This window comes from Macrotis lagotis, chromosome 4 (genome assembly GCF_037893015.1).
Source record: "Macrotis lagotis isolate mMagLag1 chromosome 4, bilby.v1.9.chrom.fasta, whole genome shotgun sequence".
NCBI classification, from domain to species: Eukaryota; Metazoa; Chordata; class Mammalia; order Peramelemorphia; family Peramelidae; genus Macrotis; species Macrotis lagotis.
The window spans coordinates 178,066,999-178,081,672 of NC_133661.1; the positions used below are offsets into that span (position 1 = coordinate 178,066,999).

The 14,674-nt window shown below is 37.0% G+C and overlaps 1 protein-coding gene across 11 annotated transcripts in view; it reads right to left on the reverse strand.

The window, feature by feature from the left end:
• Positions 1 to 2,057: 2,057 nt before the first annotated feature.
• SEMA6D (semaphorin 6D) overlaps positions 2,058 to 14,674 on the reverse strand; it is a 70,603-nt gene continuing 57,986 nt past the window's right edge. The window contains exons 14-19 of one of the 11 annotated variants that reach the window (XM_074234759.1): positions 12,553 to 12,693; positions 12,368 to 12,445; positions 11,916 to 11,977; positions 11,470 to 11,526; positions 9,681 to 9,836; positions 2,059 to 7,213 (exon numbers count right to left, since the gene is read on the reverse strand). In XM_074234759.1, coding sequence (XP_074090860.1) covers positions 5,934 to 7,213; positions 9,681 to 9,836; positions 11,470 to 11,526; positions 11,916 to 11,977; positions 12,368 to 12,445; positions 12,553 to 12,693 — 1,774 coding nt within the window. In that variant the 3' untranslated portion in view covers positions 2,059 to 5,933. Of the gene's footprint in view, positions 7,214 to 9,668; positions 9,837 to 11,469; positions 11,527 to 11,915; positions 12,017 to 12,367; positions 12,446 to 12,552; positions 12,694 to 14,674 lie in introns of all 11 variants that reach the window. The other 10 variants (XM_074234758.1, XM_074234757.1, XM_074234756.1 and 7 more) reach the window with 10 other exon arrangements.

The following is a 14,674-nucleotide window of genomic DNA, read 5'->3' on the forward strand; positions in this document are numbered from 1 at the left end:
AAGGTTTTATACAAACTAAACCATTGTAACCAAGATCAAAGGGAATGTAGTAAATTGGGAAACAATTTTTACAACTAGTGTTTCTGACAAAGAACTCATTTCTAAAAAAATAGAGAACTGAGTCAAATCTATTTTAAAAAAATACTGAACAGCTAGATGGCACAGTGGATAGAGTATTGGCCCTGGAGTCAGGAGGACCTGAATTCAAAACTAGCCTCAGAAATTTAATAATTGCCTAGCTGTGTGACCTTGGGCAAGTCACTTAGCCCCATTGCCCTAAATAAAAAATTAAAAAAAAAACACGTCATTTCCCAACTGACAAATGGTGAAAGGCAATTCTTGGGCAAAATCATAGCTATCTATAGTCATATGAAAAATTGTTCTAAATTATTATTGATTAGAGAAGTGCAAATTAAAGTATCTTTGAGGTACCACCTCACACCTCTCAGATTGGCCAATATGACCAGAAAGGAAAATGATCCATGTTGGAAGGGATGTGGGAAATCTGGGACACTGATGCACTGTTAGTGGAGTTGTGAACTTATCCAACCTTTCTGGAGAGCAATTTGGAATTATGCCCCAAAGGGGAATAAAAATGTGCATACACTTTGATCCAGTAATACCACTACTGATATGATCCTGAAGAGATCATGAAAAAGGGTAAAAACCCCACAAGTACAAATATAGCAATTTTTTTTTGTAGTGGCAAAGAATTGAAAATTGAAGGGATACCCATCCATTGGGGAATGGCTGAACAAACTGTGGTATATGAATATGATGAAATACTATTGTTCTATAAGAAATCATGATGTACAGAATTTCAGAAAAGCCTGGAAAGACTTGCATGAATTGATGCTGAGTGAAATGAGCAGAAGTAGAAGAACATTAGACATACTAATAACAACATGGGATGATCATCAATCATGATAGACTTGCTCATTCCATCTGTGCAATAATCAAGGACAATTTTAGGGGACTTCTGATGGAGAATGTCATCTGTATTAGAGAAGGAACTGTGGAGTTTAAATGAAGACTAAAACTTATTACCTTCAATTTTTAAAAGTTATCTATATAATATGCAATTTTTCTGTATCTAATGTTTTCTTTCTTCCTTTTGGATCTGATTCTTCTCTCATAAAACATTCAATTTTGATCCATGCTTATCATGGATGCAAATGCAAAGCCTATATCAGATTGCCTTATGTTGGGAGGAGGGGGGAGGGAAGGGAGGGAGGGAGAAAAATTGTAAAATTCAAAACTAAAATGAAAATGATTGGTAGAAACTACCATTGTATGTAACTGGAAAACAAATAATATAATAATTATAATAGAAATAAAAAATAAAAATAAATAATAAATATTTATAAAAATAAAAATAAAATAAAAAACTAACATAAAATGGGAAAAAGTCAGGCAGTCCATATTATTATTATTATTTTTTTTTTCAAGGCAACAGGGGTAAGTGACTTACCCAAGACCACACACAGCTAGGTAATTATATTAAGTGTGTAAGGCTAGATTTGGATTCAGATACTCCTGACTCTAGGGCTGGTGCTCTACCCACTGTACCACCTAACCACCCCAAGGCTGTCCATATTATTTCCTTACTTAATAAACTTGACTTCCTCCCCCATTACCTCTAAGAATAGACATCAACTACTTTATTAGGTATTTAAAGCTTTTCACACCCTGTGTTTCCAGTTTCTAGCCATTACTCCCCTTCTCACATTCAGTGGCCTTGTAATACCTTAAAGGCACTCCATTTGCTATCTCTACACCTTTGGCTAGGGTATTTCCCATTTTCAGAAACATTCCTAATCTCTGCCTCTTAGAATTCCTAGGTTTCCTCACATATCACCATATATGTGGAACCTTTACTAACCTTTCTTAACTCCTAATTCATTCCATCCCCACCCTATCATCTTACATCAGTTCTGTATATTTCTGTCTGGGTGGACTGTTGCTTCCTCCAGTAGAATGTAAGCTCCTTAGGGCATGCAGAAATTATTTAGTTTTGCCATTGCATTCCTAGTGCCTACCAAAGCCCAGGAAGAACTTTTTAAGTTGTGCCTGTGAATTGACAGATTGAGTGTACCCTGGAAGCTCATCCTTAATATTCTTGGAGTCACACACCAAGAGACAAGGACCATCAACTTAAAGTCACATGAGGCTTTAGAAATCATCACCTCTTTTTAACATATAGAGAAATCAAGACCTATGGCTCAAGGATGCATGGGTTAAGTGGCAGAGCCTTGTAGCTAAGACCAGAAATCTTTCTTTTAGAGCATTTAGTGAGTCTTGGAGTTCAAAATTCTATTTTGGTTTTTAGTAAGAAGGAAAAGCAATGTTCTTGGAACAGGGAGAGGGAGCAATAGCTTCCACTACCATTCTATATGTAGAGTCAAAGAATGTCCTCCAACCTCTATTCAATAATTAAAACTCAATCACTCCCACCTCTTTGAAAATAACTTCCAAATCTTAATTCCACAGTATTTTGACCAGTTGCCTAAAAATACCTTGCATAGAAGGTGCTAACCAACAGCTGGTTTAGGGAGTTTCTTCACTTTATCCAGGAACCTGTAACCTGCAGGTCTAGTGCTGCCAAGTCAATCTTGCAGGCAGGACTTGAAATACAATAAATCTCATAGCTTTAAAAAGGGATGAATTAAATGTTTGACCAAATATAGCCCATGAATGATGTTAAAAAAAATCCAAAAGGCCCCTGGCAGGAAAAAGGTTCTTGTTCTATACCGATGCTATGATAGATCCAATACTAATCTATAATCATAGTAATTGAGTTGAATATTTAGAATTTCTCATCTGCCTAGAAGATACCTCTACCTAGATGGAATATTCACAGGAATCCAACCTACCAGCTATTATTTTCAAAAAAATGTGTATGGGAATATCAAAGCATCAGTCTCTCAAAATATCTCTAAAACTACATCCATGTCTTATGATTCACTATAATGCTTTTACATATATTTGACTTAATTAAGGCCTCTGAACAAAGTTACACATACACAGAAAAAGATATCTCTAGAGACATAATGGTAGGTCAAGGTGGCATTCATTTAGCATGATAATAAATATTTATAGTTAATGAAATCTTTGATAAACTCTTTTTAATATATGCATGGTTAAACTGACAAATTCTGTTTTTGTTTTAAAGAACCATTTAGACCAGATCAATTACAAATATGTTTGTTAATAACCGAGAAGCAGTGTAGGATAATGGACCAAAGAAGGCATAGGTTGAAATCTGGTCTCTGACAAGTATGACTGGAAAAGTAATTTAATTCCACAATTCTGGGATCAGCTCCCTAAAATGACTTTGAAGAGAAGGTGCTGGCCAACAGTTGGTAGAGGAGTTTCTTCACTCTATACCAATAATATCATAGGTCCAGTCCCTATCCCCTATAATCATAACAAGCAGGATGTGATTGAGTTGAATATTTTATTTTGACTTTACATGCGGTGTTAAAAACCCAAAGTACATAGTATTTACACATCCACAATACAAGTTTACAAGATATCTATACATGTTAAAGTACTCTATAAAACAGTATAGAGTAACTTCAATTTAGGGTTACTTTTCTTATGCCGTACCATTAAAAAAGATACAATCTGTGTTTACCTTTGCACAAATGGATAAAGCATTTTTAAAAAATTAAATTAACAGAATTGAGACTAGATTGAATGTTAGAAATTTCAACATAAATACTGATAGAACTCACATTACACTCTACAAGGCAGCACAATGTTACAGAAAGTTATCAGGGCTCACGCACAAGTATTGTTTCAGTTTTACACAAGTCAGGATTAATATTGGTAAAGTGAATTCAAACAAACATTTTTCGTGGGTGAACTGAGCAGTGTTTGTTGGTGGTGGTTGGTTGATTTAATTCATTATTAATCTACAATAATTTAATTGCGCTATTGAAGTGCTTTAGGAACAAAGACGACAGCTTTGGGGTTGCAGAGTTCTCAGGAAATAATGCTCTTTATCAAGCAATATCCTTTAAGGAAAAGAATAATTGCATAATTCTATGGTGTGTTTAAAAAACAAAAACCAAGAAAAAAAAATCTTGGCCTTCAGCAAATTTTCCTTCCCCAGCCCCCACAACGTATTAGAAATCAACTTTATCTCAAAATACCAGTTGAAGATTTTTTCTTTGTCCTAATAATCTAAGAGTGCTCTCTGCCTTGGTTCTTTCTACATTAGTTTCAGTAAGCAATGTGTTAGCTAAAACAGTCATTGGTGAGGCACATCCTCAATTGCAAGTGGTTTCAGTAAAACCACATAAATGATCTCTTAGAAGATCTCGGCAGGTGTCACATTACCCTGGAAACCACATTTAATTTCACATTCTCAGTGTTTCATCTGGAGGAAAAAGGAGTGGAATGTTCATCATGGCAAAGGATAGGCCGCAGCCATATGGTTGAACTGGTTTCTGTGTGTTTGTGTATAACTTTTAGTCAGTAATTGTTCTGGATCATTTTATGATTTTTTTTATTGAAAAAAATTGTTTCAGGTGCTGGTTGAGAAACGTAACAGAAAATGATGTGCGATAGTGAGAACACCGGATAGATTCTAGTATTTTTACCATTCTCATGAATAAGGCACAAAAAGCACAGATTCAGGTAAACCCACACATAATATTTACAGCAAATTGTCATAACCTGCATGACTTTGGAGGAAAAAAACTTCACATAACACAACATAAACAAAAAAAAAAAATGATTGCACTACTGTTAAATTTTCCAGACTGCTTCTGTATGTAGAGCCAATTGTTGCTGACTTTCTTACATACTTTAAAAAAAAAAAGGAAGAGATGGGTGGACATGACTGGGGATACCAGGGAATAGGATAGGGAAGAATTTTTCTACAGGATAATATTGAACAGAACCAAAGCATAACCTTGCCTTGGTATGTCCAAGAATGTTCTAGAATGACTGGGATTTGGATTCACAGTGGACAGGTAGCTCAAGCTACCAAATACTGGTGGAAAAACCATGTACTCTTCTTTTAATACCTCTATCCCTCAAAACTGGCAAGATCAAAATTGAAGGTTGGATGAATAGCAGCACAAAGTTCCTTAGGATTTTTACATTCTGGCACTGGGTCCCATATCATTCCAGCTAATCATCTGAAACCTGGCTCCATTTTCTATCTCAAAGCTCAACCCAGTGGACTGCTGTACAAAGACAATGGTGTCTGTTGTTCAGTCATGCTCAATGTAAACAATTCCATAGCATAAGATGCAATGGGTACCTAAGTAGATCCTAGTGTATACACAACATACACACACACACACACACACACACACACACACACACACGTGCAAAAGCACGTGCACAGCCACAACACAGTCTGTTGGTGGCACAGACAAAATGCCACACATGAAAAAAAATGCTACAGTTGGGCCAGAGACTGAATTTTCAGCAAATTGCTTGGTAATGTTCATTTCTTGGAGATATTACCATCCTTTTTTTGACATTTGTGCAAGAGGCAAGGTGAATGCATACATATTAAATGTTCACATTTAATGGGAAGACCACACATCACGGCAGTCTAAAATTAACCCATTTTCAAGTATTTGCTTACAGATTCTTCCAAGTACTGTATTTACTATTTATAACATGGTAAAGTAGCCCCATTGCTACACCTCCTTAACTCCAAACAAAAGAAATGGAATGACCAGCACCTTCCTTTGTTTTTTGTTTGTATGTTGGTTTGTTTTAAGCAAGTACTTTGAAGCCTTGCGGTAGCTACATGTGGCAAGTTCTGATGTTGCCAAAGTCAAGCAGTTTCTTTGGCCACTTGGTTCTCTTTAAATACAAGTGAGTCTCTTGTCTTAAGGTACCCACCCCCCGACATCATCCCTACAACCAGTACAGGCTAAAACACCCAGGAATAGAACACACAAGTCTTAGTAGGTGTATTTGTTCAGTGGTCTGACTGATGTAGTCTGAGGAACAAATGAGGGTTTTGGTGGCACATCAGGTTTTAAGGATGGTGTCCTCTTTATTCCCGTCCGAGGGAGGGTGCCATTACTGGTATAACTGCTCTGTCTGGAGAGAGAAGGCTGCAGATGAACACTGACTGGTGTTCCCTGCATGTAGTCCATCTTTGCACCTCCTGTGGTAGGCATATATCCACCACGACTAATACTAGGCTGTCTCGATAACAAAACACCATTTGGTGAGTTTAAGTTTTTAGGCATAGCTGATATGGAGTGCCTCTGGGAGGAATTTTTATGATAGCCCCTTTGTCTTTCCAGAGAGGTCATTGGGACCCCAGGAGTGGTAGGCACATCTACCCGTTTTGTTGGGCTATTCCTTGGGAGAGTAGAAGGAGGGGAATACAATGATGCCTCCCGGTTTGGGACCTTGGGTGGAACCTCGGACATATTTCCCATTGGATCCAGCATTAGGGTCTGATGAGCCATCTGGATATCTCCCATGATGGCTTTGGGGTTACTACTTGGGTCACTAAGATGTTTCAAGAGATCATTGAGAGTGTTTCTGGAATCAACAGAGCGCCGGTGATCTCTCTTGCTTGATTTGGTTAATGGGTGATCAATATTTTGAAGCTTTTTCTCAGCTTTATGAGCATTAGAATTTGAGAAAGATGTGTTATAGTCATGAGTAGCATTAGGAAGAACAATAGCACTAGGAATGTGTCCGTGACTTAGTGGAGAGTGGGGTGGGGGACTAGAAGGGAAAAATTGAGGAGTGTCTTTCCTTGAAGCGCCATGTGCCTTATCAGATTGGCTTTTCATGGACTGTAGGGTCTTCTGCTGGAGCACAGGAGTGGACTCAGGTGTAGGAAGTGCAGCTAGCTCTGGAGGCTGGCCTCGATGGTCCATGATCATGGATTTCGTATCTCCATTGGGTGGTAACTCTTTACGACTAGTCAGGAGGTTGGTGTACAGTTTGGGTGAATCAATGTTCTGCTGATACTCCTTGACAGGGCTATCAAATAAACCATTCAGTTTGGCAAAGCTCCCACTGGAGTCTGTACAGGACTGGGCAGATTCAGCATCTTTGTGGATCTTTCTGGATTTCCGAACAAACAAGTCACGGTAACAATAAACTGCCACACCAGCGATGAAAGCACCCAGAACAAAAGCCGCAAAGACACAAGTGATAAGAACATTCATGTGGACCATTTGGTTGGAATCTCCAGATTGTACTTCCCACCTTACACCTGTAATAGATATGCAGGAAAGAAGTTAAGGATCTAGCAATTCTTCCAGCAAGTAGCTTTGAAAAAGGATTAACATCATGCTTCAAACAGAACCACTGCCATAGAGTTAATAAAGTTGGCTTGGAGTGATAGCTCCCATAATTTTTAATCTTTACTATGGGATTCCCAGGTGAAGGGATTATGCTAGCTGTAGTAAGGACCATTATCAGAATTACACATCCCTGCCAATTCTTAGTTATAAGGCATCCCTAATGATCCAATGCCTGTCTGTCTACCATTTTCCAACTCTTTATCACATAAGCAGTTTATGTAAACTTAGTAATTTTAAGGATTTGTGCCAGAAAATTAGGGTTAAAAGATGTCTATTGTCTAGCTAGGCAATTAGTGAATTATGAATGGAATATTTTCACGTCTCTCTTCCTAATTCCCAAATTCATACAAAAAGGCAGCTAGTATTAAGAAAAACAATGTGTGAACTAACATAAATGCACATACCATGCTAATAAAATCATGATAATTTATCAGGATATTTTTTATAAAGTCACACATATTTTGTTCACACAATAGAAGCATTCATTGGGCAGCTGTGAGTCACTAGTTTCCCCGAGTGCGTTTGCTCTAGCTATCTTTATTTTCCCCCCTTCCTGCTTGAGGAGTACTCTTTAATAATACACTCCTTAAAAAAAATCCACAGAATTTAGTGAAAGGCACTATCTACTACTGAGATAATAAAGTACAAGTATCTACGAGAGAGATATTTAACTTAGACCTAGAAGAAGAAGAACAGATTAGTTGGTAATTGTTGGAATTTTTAATGCAACCACAGACATCCCACAGTCAAAACAACGTTAGTTTAAGGAGGAACCTAACTCTGTTACATGCAATAGACACAACTATCCCAGAGTAAGCGAAGATAAGAGTGAGATTTTAAGATTTGTTTGCTTTTGGTTAGTTGCCAAAGTCTTTGAATATTAGTTTAGGGAGTCAATGTTCATGGTTATTATAGATCTCAGTGGCATTGTGTAAAAGATGCAAAGAGAAGGTAGAATGAAAAGATTACTAAAACAAGAGAAAAAAAGAAACTTGAAAAAAAGAAAAAGAAATTTATGAATGACAGATTAAAAGAAAAACAAAATCCAAAATCAACAAACAGAAATCATAAATGACAATGTACTGACAAAAAAATAAAAAAAAACTGTTTGGAAACCTGATATTATGTTAGATAAATAGAATGGTATGAATTTTTTTCCAATACAATTGATTTAGTAAAAGGATCCAGCAAGCATATTTTTTATTATTTCTTGTAATCAAAATGACAGTCATGGAAAAGGAGTTGCTAATTTTTGCTGATTTTGATAGCCTTACTAGCTAATGCTTTATAGAAACATAATTATGCATATATGTATATATACACATATAGTTATTTAAATAAATATATATAATAGTATTAATATTTTTAATTCATTTCTATATGACTAACTTATAAATATACACATGTAGTTTATATATTTATATAAATAAATATACTTTATGTTTATTTATACATATTTGTTTTTGCAAATCATTAACTAATATTGCTATCATAAGCAAGGAAAATACTTATTTATATATGTGTATGCATGTATATATGTATATCTATATGTCTACATATATATTTCTTTCTTTCTAAAAAGCATTAACTAGCATGGCTATCATAAGCAAGGAAAAGTGTGTGTATATATGTATATATGTGACTGTCTGCATGTGTACATATGTATATTATGCATGTGCTCACATACATATATTTCTTTTTTTTAAGGTTTTTTTTGCAAGACAAATGGGGTTAAGTGGCTTGCCCAGGGCACACAGCTAAGTAATTATTAAGTGTCTGAGACCAGATTTGAACCCAGGTACTCCTGACTCCAGAGCCGGTGCTTTATCCACTGCACCACCTAGCCACCCCCATATATTTCTTTCATTAAAGCATAACAAGGAAAAAGAGTTTGTGTGTGTGTGTGTGTGTGTGTGTGTGTGTGTTTGTGTGCCAAAATAAATATAGCAAGAGTCTGGGCTTCTGGATACAATCTCATAAATGCCTTTAACTTAGTGGTTATCAGTTGGTGAACATTGTTTTCTGGTGTTACTTGAAGGGTCTTACAATTTCTTGCCAGATCTCTCTCAGACCATTATCTCCTTCAGGGAGAAATTCAATGTTTCAAGACCATCCCTCTCTTTATGTGTCATTTACTTCTTTCATCTGTTAAAGAACACATTTAGATTTAACCTAAATAGACCTAAGGACCTGAGAGTAATAGCAGTGGAAGCAAAGATATATAAAACTTTGCCAGTGTCACTTCTCTGGGCCATAAGAGTAAAAGGAATTAAGGCACCCTCAGGATCCAGTGTCCCTGAACTGAGAGTCATAAAATGTCAGGTTTCCACTCAGTTTGTAATGTATTCCCTGGTAAGGTCTTACCCTTTGGGATACCTGATAAAGGATCAGTAAAATCAGAAGTGTTTGGTTCATCTTGAACTACAAATTTCCGGGAGTTCGTCAGTTTGGGTTTCCAGGAATCAACCACTTTAGGTGTTATTTCTGGGATACTTGCCATTGTGGTAACAGAAGATGAGGATACCTCCATGTCTGTGGTGGCAAACAGATTTTTATTAATGTGTGTGATGTATAGGGGAAAGAAGAATACTTCCCCCCCTCACTAGTCTGTGGCATTTCTTGGTAAATTGTAAGTGATATTCAAAGAAAACTTCTAGTTCTTCATACAAACGCATCTGAGGAAACTAAGTCGAATCCCTTCCTTTCAAGGGAAGAACAAAAACAAAAAAGCAAGTATGAAACACCATTAAACAAGTTTAAAAAATAAACAAACACAGGAAGTTCCCATTGAATACCTCGTGGCCATTCATGTGATCCCAGGAGAGAGAAAAAAATCATAGCCCTCTTTCATTTCTATTTACCTTCCCTTGAGAGAATTTTTTAAATTTCCTCCTGTTTTTTTTTATTTTTAAAAGCATATTCATGGAAGATTTTAAAATGCATATTATATGTCCCAGATATGGGCTTATGAAAGCTTAATATGCATTTTTTAAAGCTCAGAAATCTTAAGCAATAGTATAATCAGCTTAGAAAATAGGTGGTTAGGTAGATTTGAAAAATATATTTTTGACCCAGGAAATGAAGGACACCCATAAATTCTGGTTATGGTCTTCTTAGATGTGAATAATTCTTGTTTCTGTAGCTCATTCACCCCTCCCTCCAGAGTGATCAAGGTGCAGGGCAGAACCCTGAAGCAGTGGATGGATGCACTTTGTTCAAGGTTCTCCCCAGATCCCCGTAGATATGTCTTCAGGAGAGTCAAGTGATTCATGCAAAGAGAAATGGAATCAACAAGCAACAATGACTGCTTCCTTATAAAACATGCCCTCCTGGATTAGGTCTGCCACTCTTTACTCTGAGAAATGAAGATGTCAAGGAGTTTTAGAAGTGCCAATAAAAGTAAAAAACTACTTAAATGTTGTAGCATATATAGAAGAGAAGGCAGCTAAGTGGATTTTCTGGAAGTTTAGAAAACAAAACAAAACAAAAGATTGGACTTCTTTTAGGTGAAGACCTCAAGGATCACATTTCAGAAGGGTACATATGGTCCCAGGTCAATCCACCATGACAAGACAAAAGCAGGTGTAGAAACAGCCCACTGATATCCTAATATATCAGGACCTGGTTTCTACCATAATCCATTAGCTAACACCCTCATCAGTCCTTGTGGCACTGATGAGCAACATGATCACAAAACATTATAACATTTCTAAAACTTGTAAATACACATTTTAACAAATGTGTATTTGTTTTATAAGTCTTGAGAAAGGTGAAAAGAGAGAGAGAGAGAGAGGGGAAGGCAATGAAATTCTGCCATCCATTGGGCATAGATGGCCAAGTGAAACATTCACAATGCAGGATAAGGGGGGAAAAAAGCTAGGTTGACTTGCGTGCAGTTGAGATGCAGTCTATGTTAATTAGGCTTCTTTAAAAAAAAATTTTTTTAAAGGATGTGTCTTGGTCAATGATAAACTGTTAACATGCGGCTACGAGGGGGTGAGGTATCCAGAAAGACAAAAAGTCTCTCACTACCATCAGTGGAATTATGAGTCAAAGCACAAAAATGAAGGGTTGCCAAACTGCGCAAAAGGAGGGAGGGGGGGGTTGAAAATGCTGAACTGAAGGAAAGAAAAAGTTATTAATTCAAAAAATTAAAAAAACTAACCAGATGTTGGACCGCCAAATATTTTGTAATCTGGTGTAGTTGAAGTAGGCAAAATTTCTAAAAGAATTAAAGGAACAAGTAATCAGTGCAAAGCAACCAAAAGAAAGCAAAAATTTATAAATTCTAAGTAACTAAAAAAAGTCAAATTAAAAGACTGCAAATTCAAAAAAACAAAAACAAAAAAACAAAAAACAAAAAACCTATTCCAATACTTTTCTGTAGCTTTCCCTAGCAGTTTTAAGAGGTGAAGAGAAAAAAAAGGAAAAAAGAAAAACTTCCCTATTGAATCCCCAAGACCAAATAACTCGGCTTTTGCGAAGTTTTAAGTTAAATGCTAGGTGGTAAGGTGAACAGTGTTTTAATAATAGGTTGATCATCAAGGAAAGTCCACATGCGAATGTGGCCATCGAGAGCTGCAGTAAGAGGCCTGAGTGATCTCGTCTTACCATGGCAGTCCCCAAGTTGTGCTGTGTTGCCGTATTCTGTATCTTGCTCATATCCTCCAGCACTGTGGTTATGGGAAGCAAAGAAGTCCTCAGTTAGCAACCTTCATAGGAATATAAGTGACAATCAAAGCAGAATCAAGAACATAAAACTGGTTAGCAAATATAGAATAGTTTTTTAAAAAGCAAACAACATTACATACAATTTTCCCCTTGCTACAATGATTATTTGTGCTGAAGAGCTTGTTAATGAGAATGCTTAGGAAAATGGAATAGTATTTAATTTTTTCTCCATACCCATATATCTTTTCTAGCTATGGTTTTCCTACCCTTATCTTCATGTCTATGTCCAGTAACAATGGAAGAGAGGGGTTCTTAGGACTTTATTAGAATTCAGGGCTTCAAACACATCATCAAAACGAACACTTAAAAATACTGTAACAATGGGCACTTACAGCATCCCTGGTTTCACTCGGCCACAGGCTCCCTGGCTTAACCAGCCACAGTAAGGGTCACGAGATGCAATGCAAGATCTGTATAAAAAATGAGAATAGAAGATAACGTGGATTCTTCCCATTCCCCAAAGGTCTCCACATGGGCAGTTTCCACATTAAGTAGAAAAAAAGAAAAATCAGCTTACTTTTTACATGACCCATAACGCTCACAGCGACTGAGGGGAATTCTAATAACGCAGCTGGAGAAGGCTACATACAGGGCATGATGATCTGGATCCAGCTGCAGAGATATGACCTTTCTCTCCTCTTCACTCTCAGCATTGCACCTGTTTGGAAGGAAACATTTTGATTTTAAATCAGATACCATATGAGCTGGAGAAAGAAGGCATTTGGAATTTTAGCTGTCTTCTAGAACTGAGCAGGTCTTAAGAATAAATACTTGCTGCAGAAACCTAGGTATATGTCTTCTCTACAAAGTAATAATTCACATATTCTCACTTCTCTGAGAATGCTTGAGCCCAAGCAAGTCAAGTTTAAGGCTGGATAATAATGTTTGAAAAGAATATTTTTGAAAAGAATATGACATGAGGGAGGTGATGCCATGACAAGCACATGAATTGGATTTGAGAGAGGGGGTACTGTACTAAGTCACTTTCTCCTCCAGAGCCATCTGGGACCAGAGGCCAGATATGAATAAGGAAGACTGGAGAAGTCCCTGGATGTGGGGCAAACAGGATTAAGTAACTTTCCCAAGGTCACACAGCTAGTAAGTGGCAAGTGTTTAAGGCTGGCCAGTTCTCCTGAATCCAAGGTCAGTACTCTATCCACTATGCCACCAAGCTGCCCAAGGCTGAATAAAGCAGTTCTAAAAACGTTTAGGAGAAGTTTCAGGATTTAGATGATCCATAATAGCTATGGAATCAGAATTTCTACTAGAAAATAGTGCTTTGGAACAAATTTGTCTTCCTATGTAAAAAATATGAAAAAGGGTCAGATTTAGGATTCAGAGGCTCTGGGTTTGAACCACAGCTTAGCCACTCAATCAGAGTCAACAATTTGGACAATTTACTTAATGTCTCTACTGTGTCACCTAGCTGTTCAATATCTGTGAAATGATGATGCCAAGGTACGTGACATCTGAAGTAGCTTTAAGGTCCAAAACCTATGAACTCACCTCCAGATTTTTCCTTAAGTTAAGTTAAAAGAAAACTGACTCCTCATTCATTGGAAAACTCAAAAAAGATTCCACATAACAGATTAGGAAACATATTTTTACCCATACACCAGAAATGAAACAATATCATCTGCCTTGTCTGCTTGGTCATAGTGTCTGAGATTTTTGCTCAGTGATTTTTTTCCCTCATTGGGTTTCAGTGGTGGTGATGGTGTTGGGATGTCTGTGTGTGTATGTGTGTGAAATAAATGATAATAATTATTAAAAAGATTGACAAAATTTAAAAAACTTGCTTGAAGATTCTTAAAGATTTTCAGTTTTTTCATTTTGGATGATGTGTAGAAGAGAAACACAACTTTTAAAGGGAATAAGAAAAGGAGTTTATACTTCAATGCATATTTAATCTCCACCTTTGGAAGTGAAGCAATGTGAGAGTAAATTGAGTAATGGTTTTGAAGTTTGAGGATCTGGGTTTGAATCCCCATTACTGCTATGGTAAAGGCATCTTCTATCATGCTTTTATCCAACTCTTTTATTCTGATAGTTCCAAGGATCTTATTTCATAGGGTGTTAAAGAAAACACAGAAACAGATGTGTAAAAATTCTTTTCTTGTAACTGTTGGCTAGCATGTGGCATCCTAAAATATCTCAGCAATGTATAGAGGTGGTGTGAGAAACTTCTCCCTTTCCTCGGGTGAAAGCTAGAATGGATCCATTTTTAGCCTGCTCAACAATTTACCTTTCCTGCCTTCATGTACCTAATAAAATGACAACTATTTTTGTTGAAAGAACACTCCCATACCAAAGACTAATTTAGGGGCCTAGGAGGACAGGTTTTCATTTTTCACTTGATTCTTTTTGACCCTATTTGGGCTTTTATTTTATTTTAGGTTTTTGCAAGGCAAATGGGATTAAGCGGCTTGCCCAGAGCCACATAGCTAGGTAATTATTAAGTGTCTGAGACTGGATTTGAACCCCGGTACTCCTGACTCCAGGGTTGGTGCTATATCCACTGCGCCACCTAGCCAGCCCCTATTTGGGATTGGGATTTTCTTGGCAAAGATACTGGATTCTCTCTCTCTCTCTCTCTCATACACACACACACACACACACACACACACACACACACACAC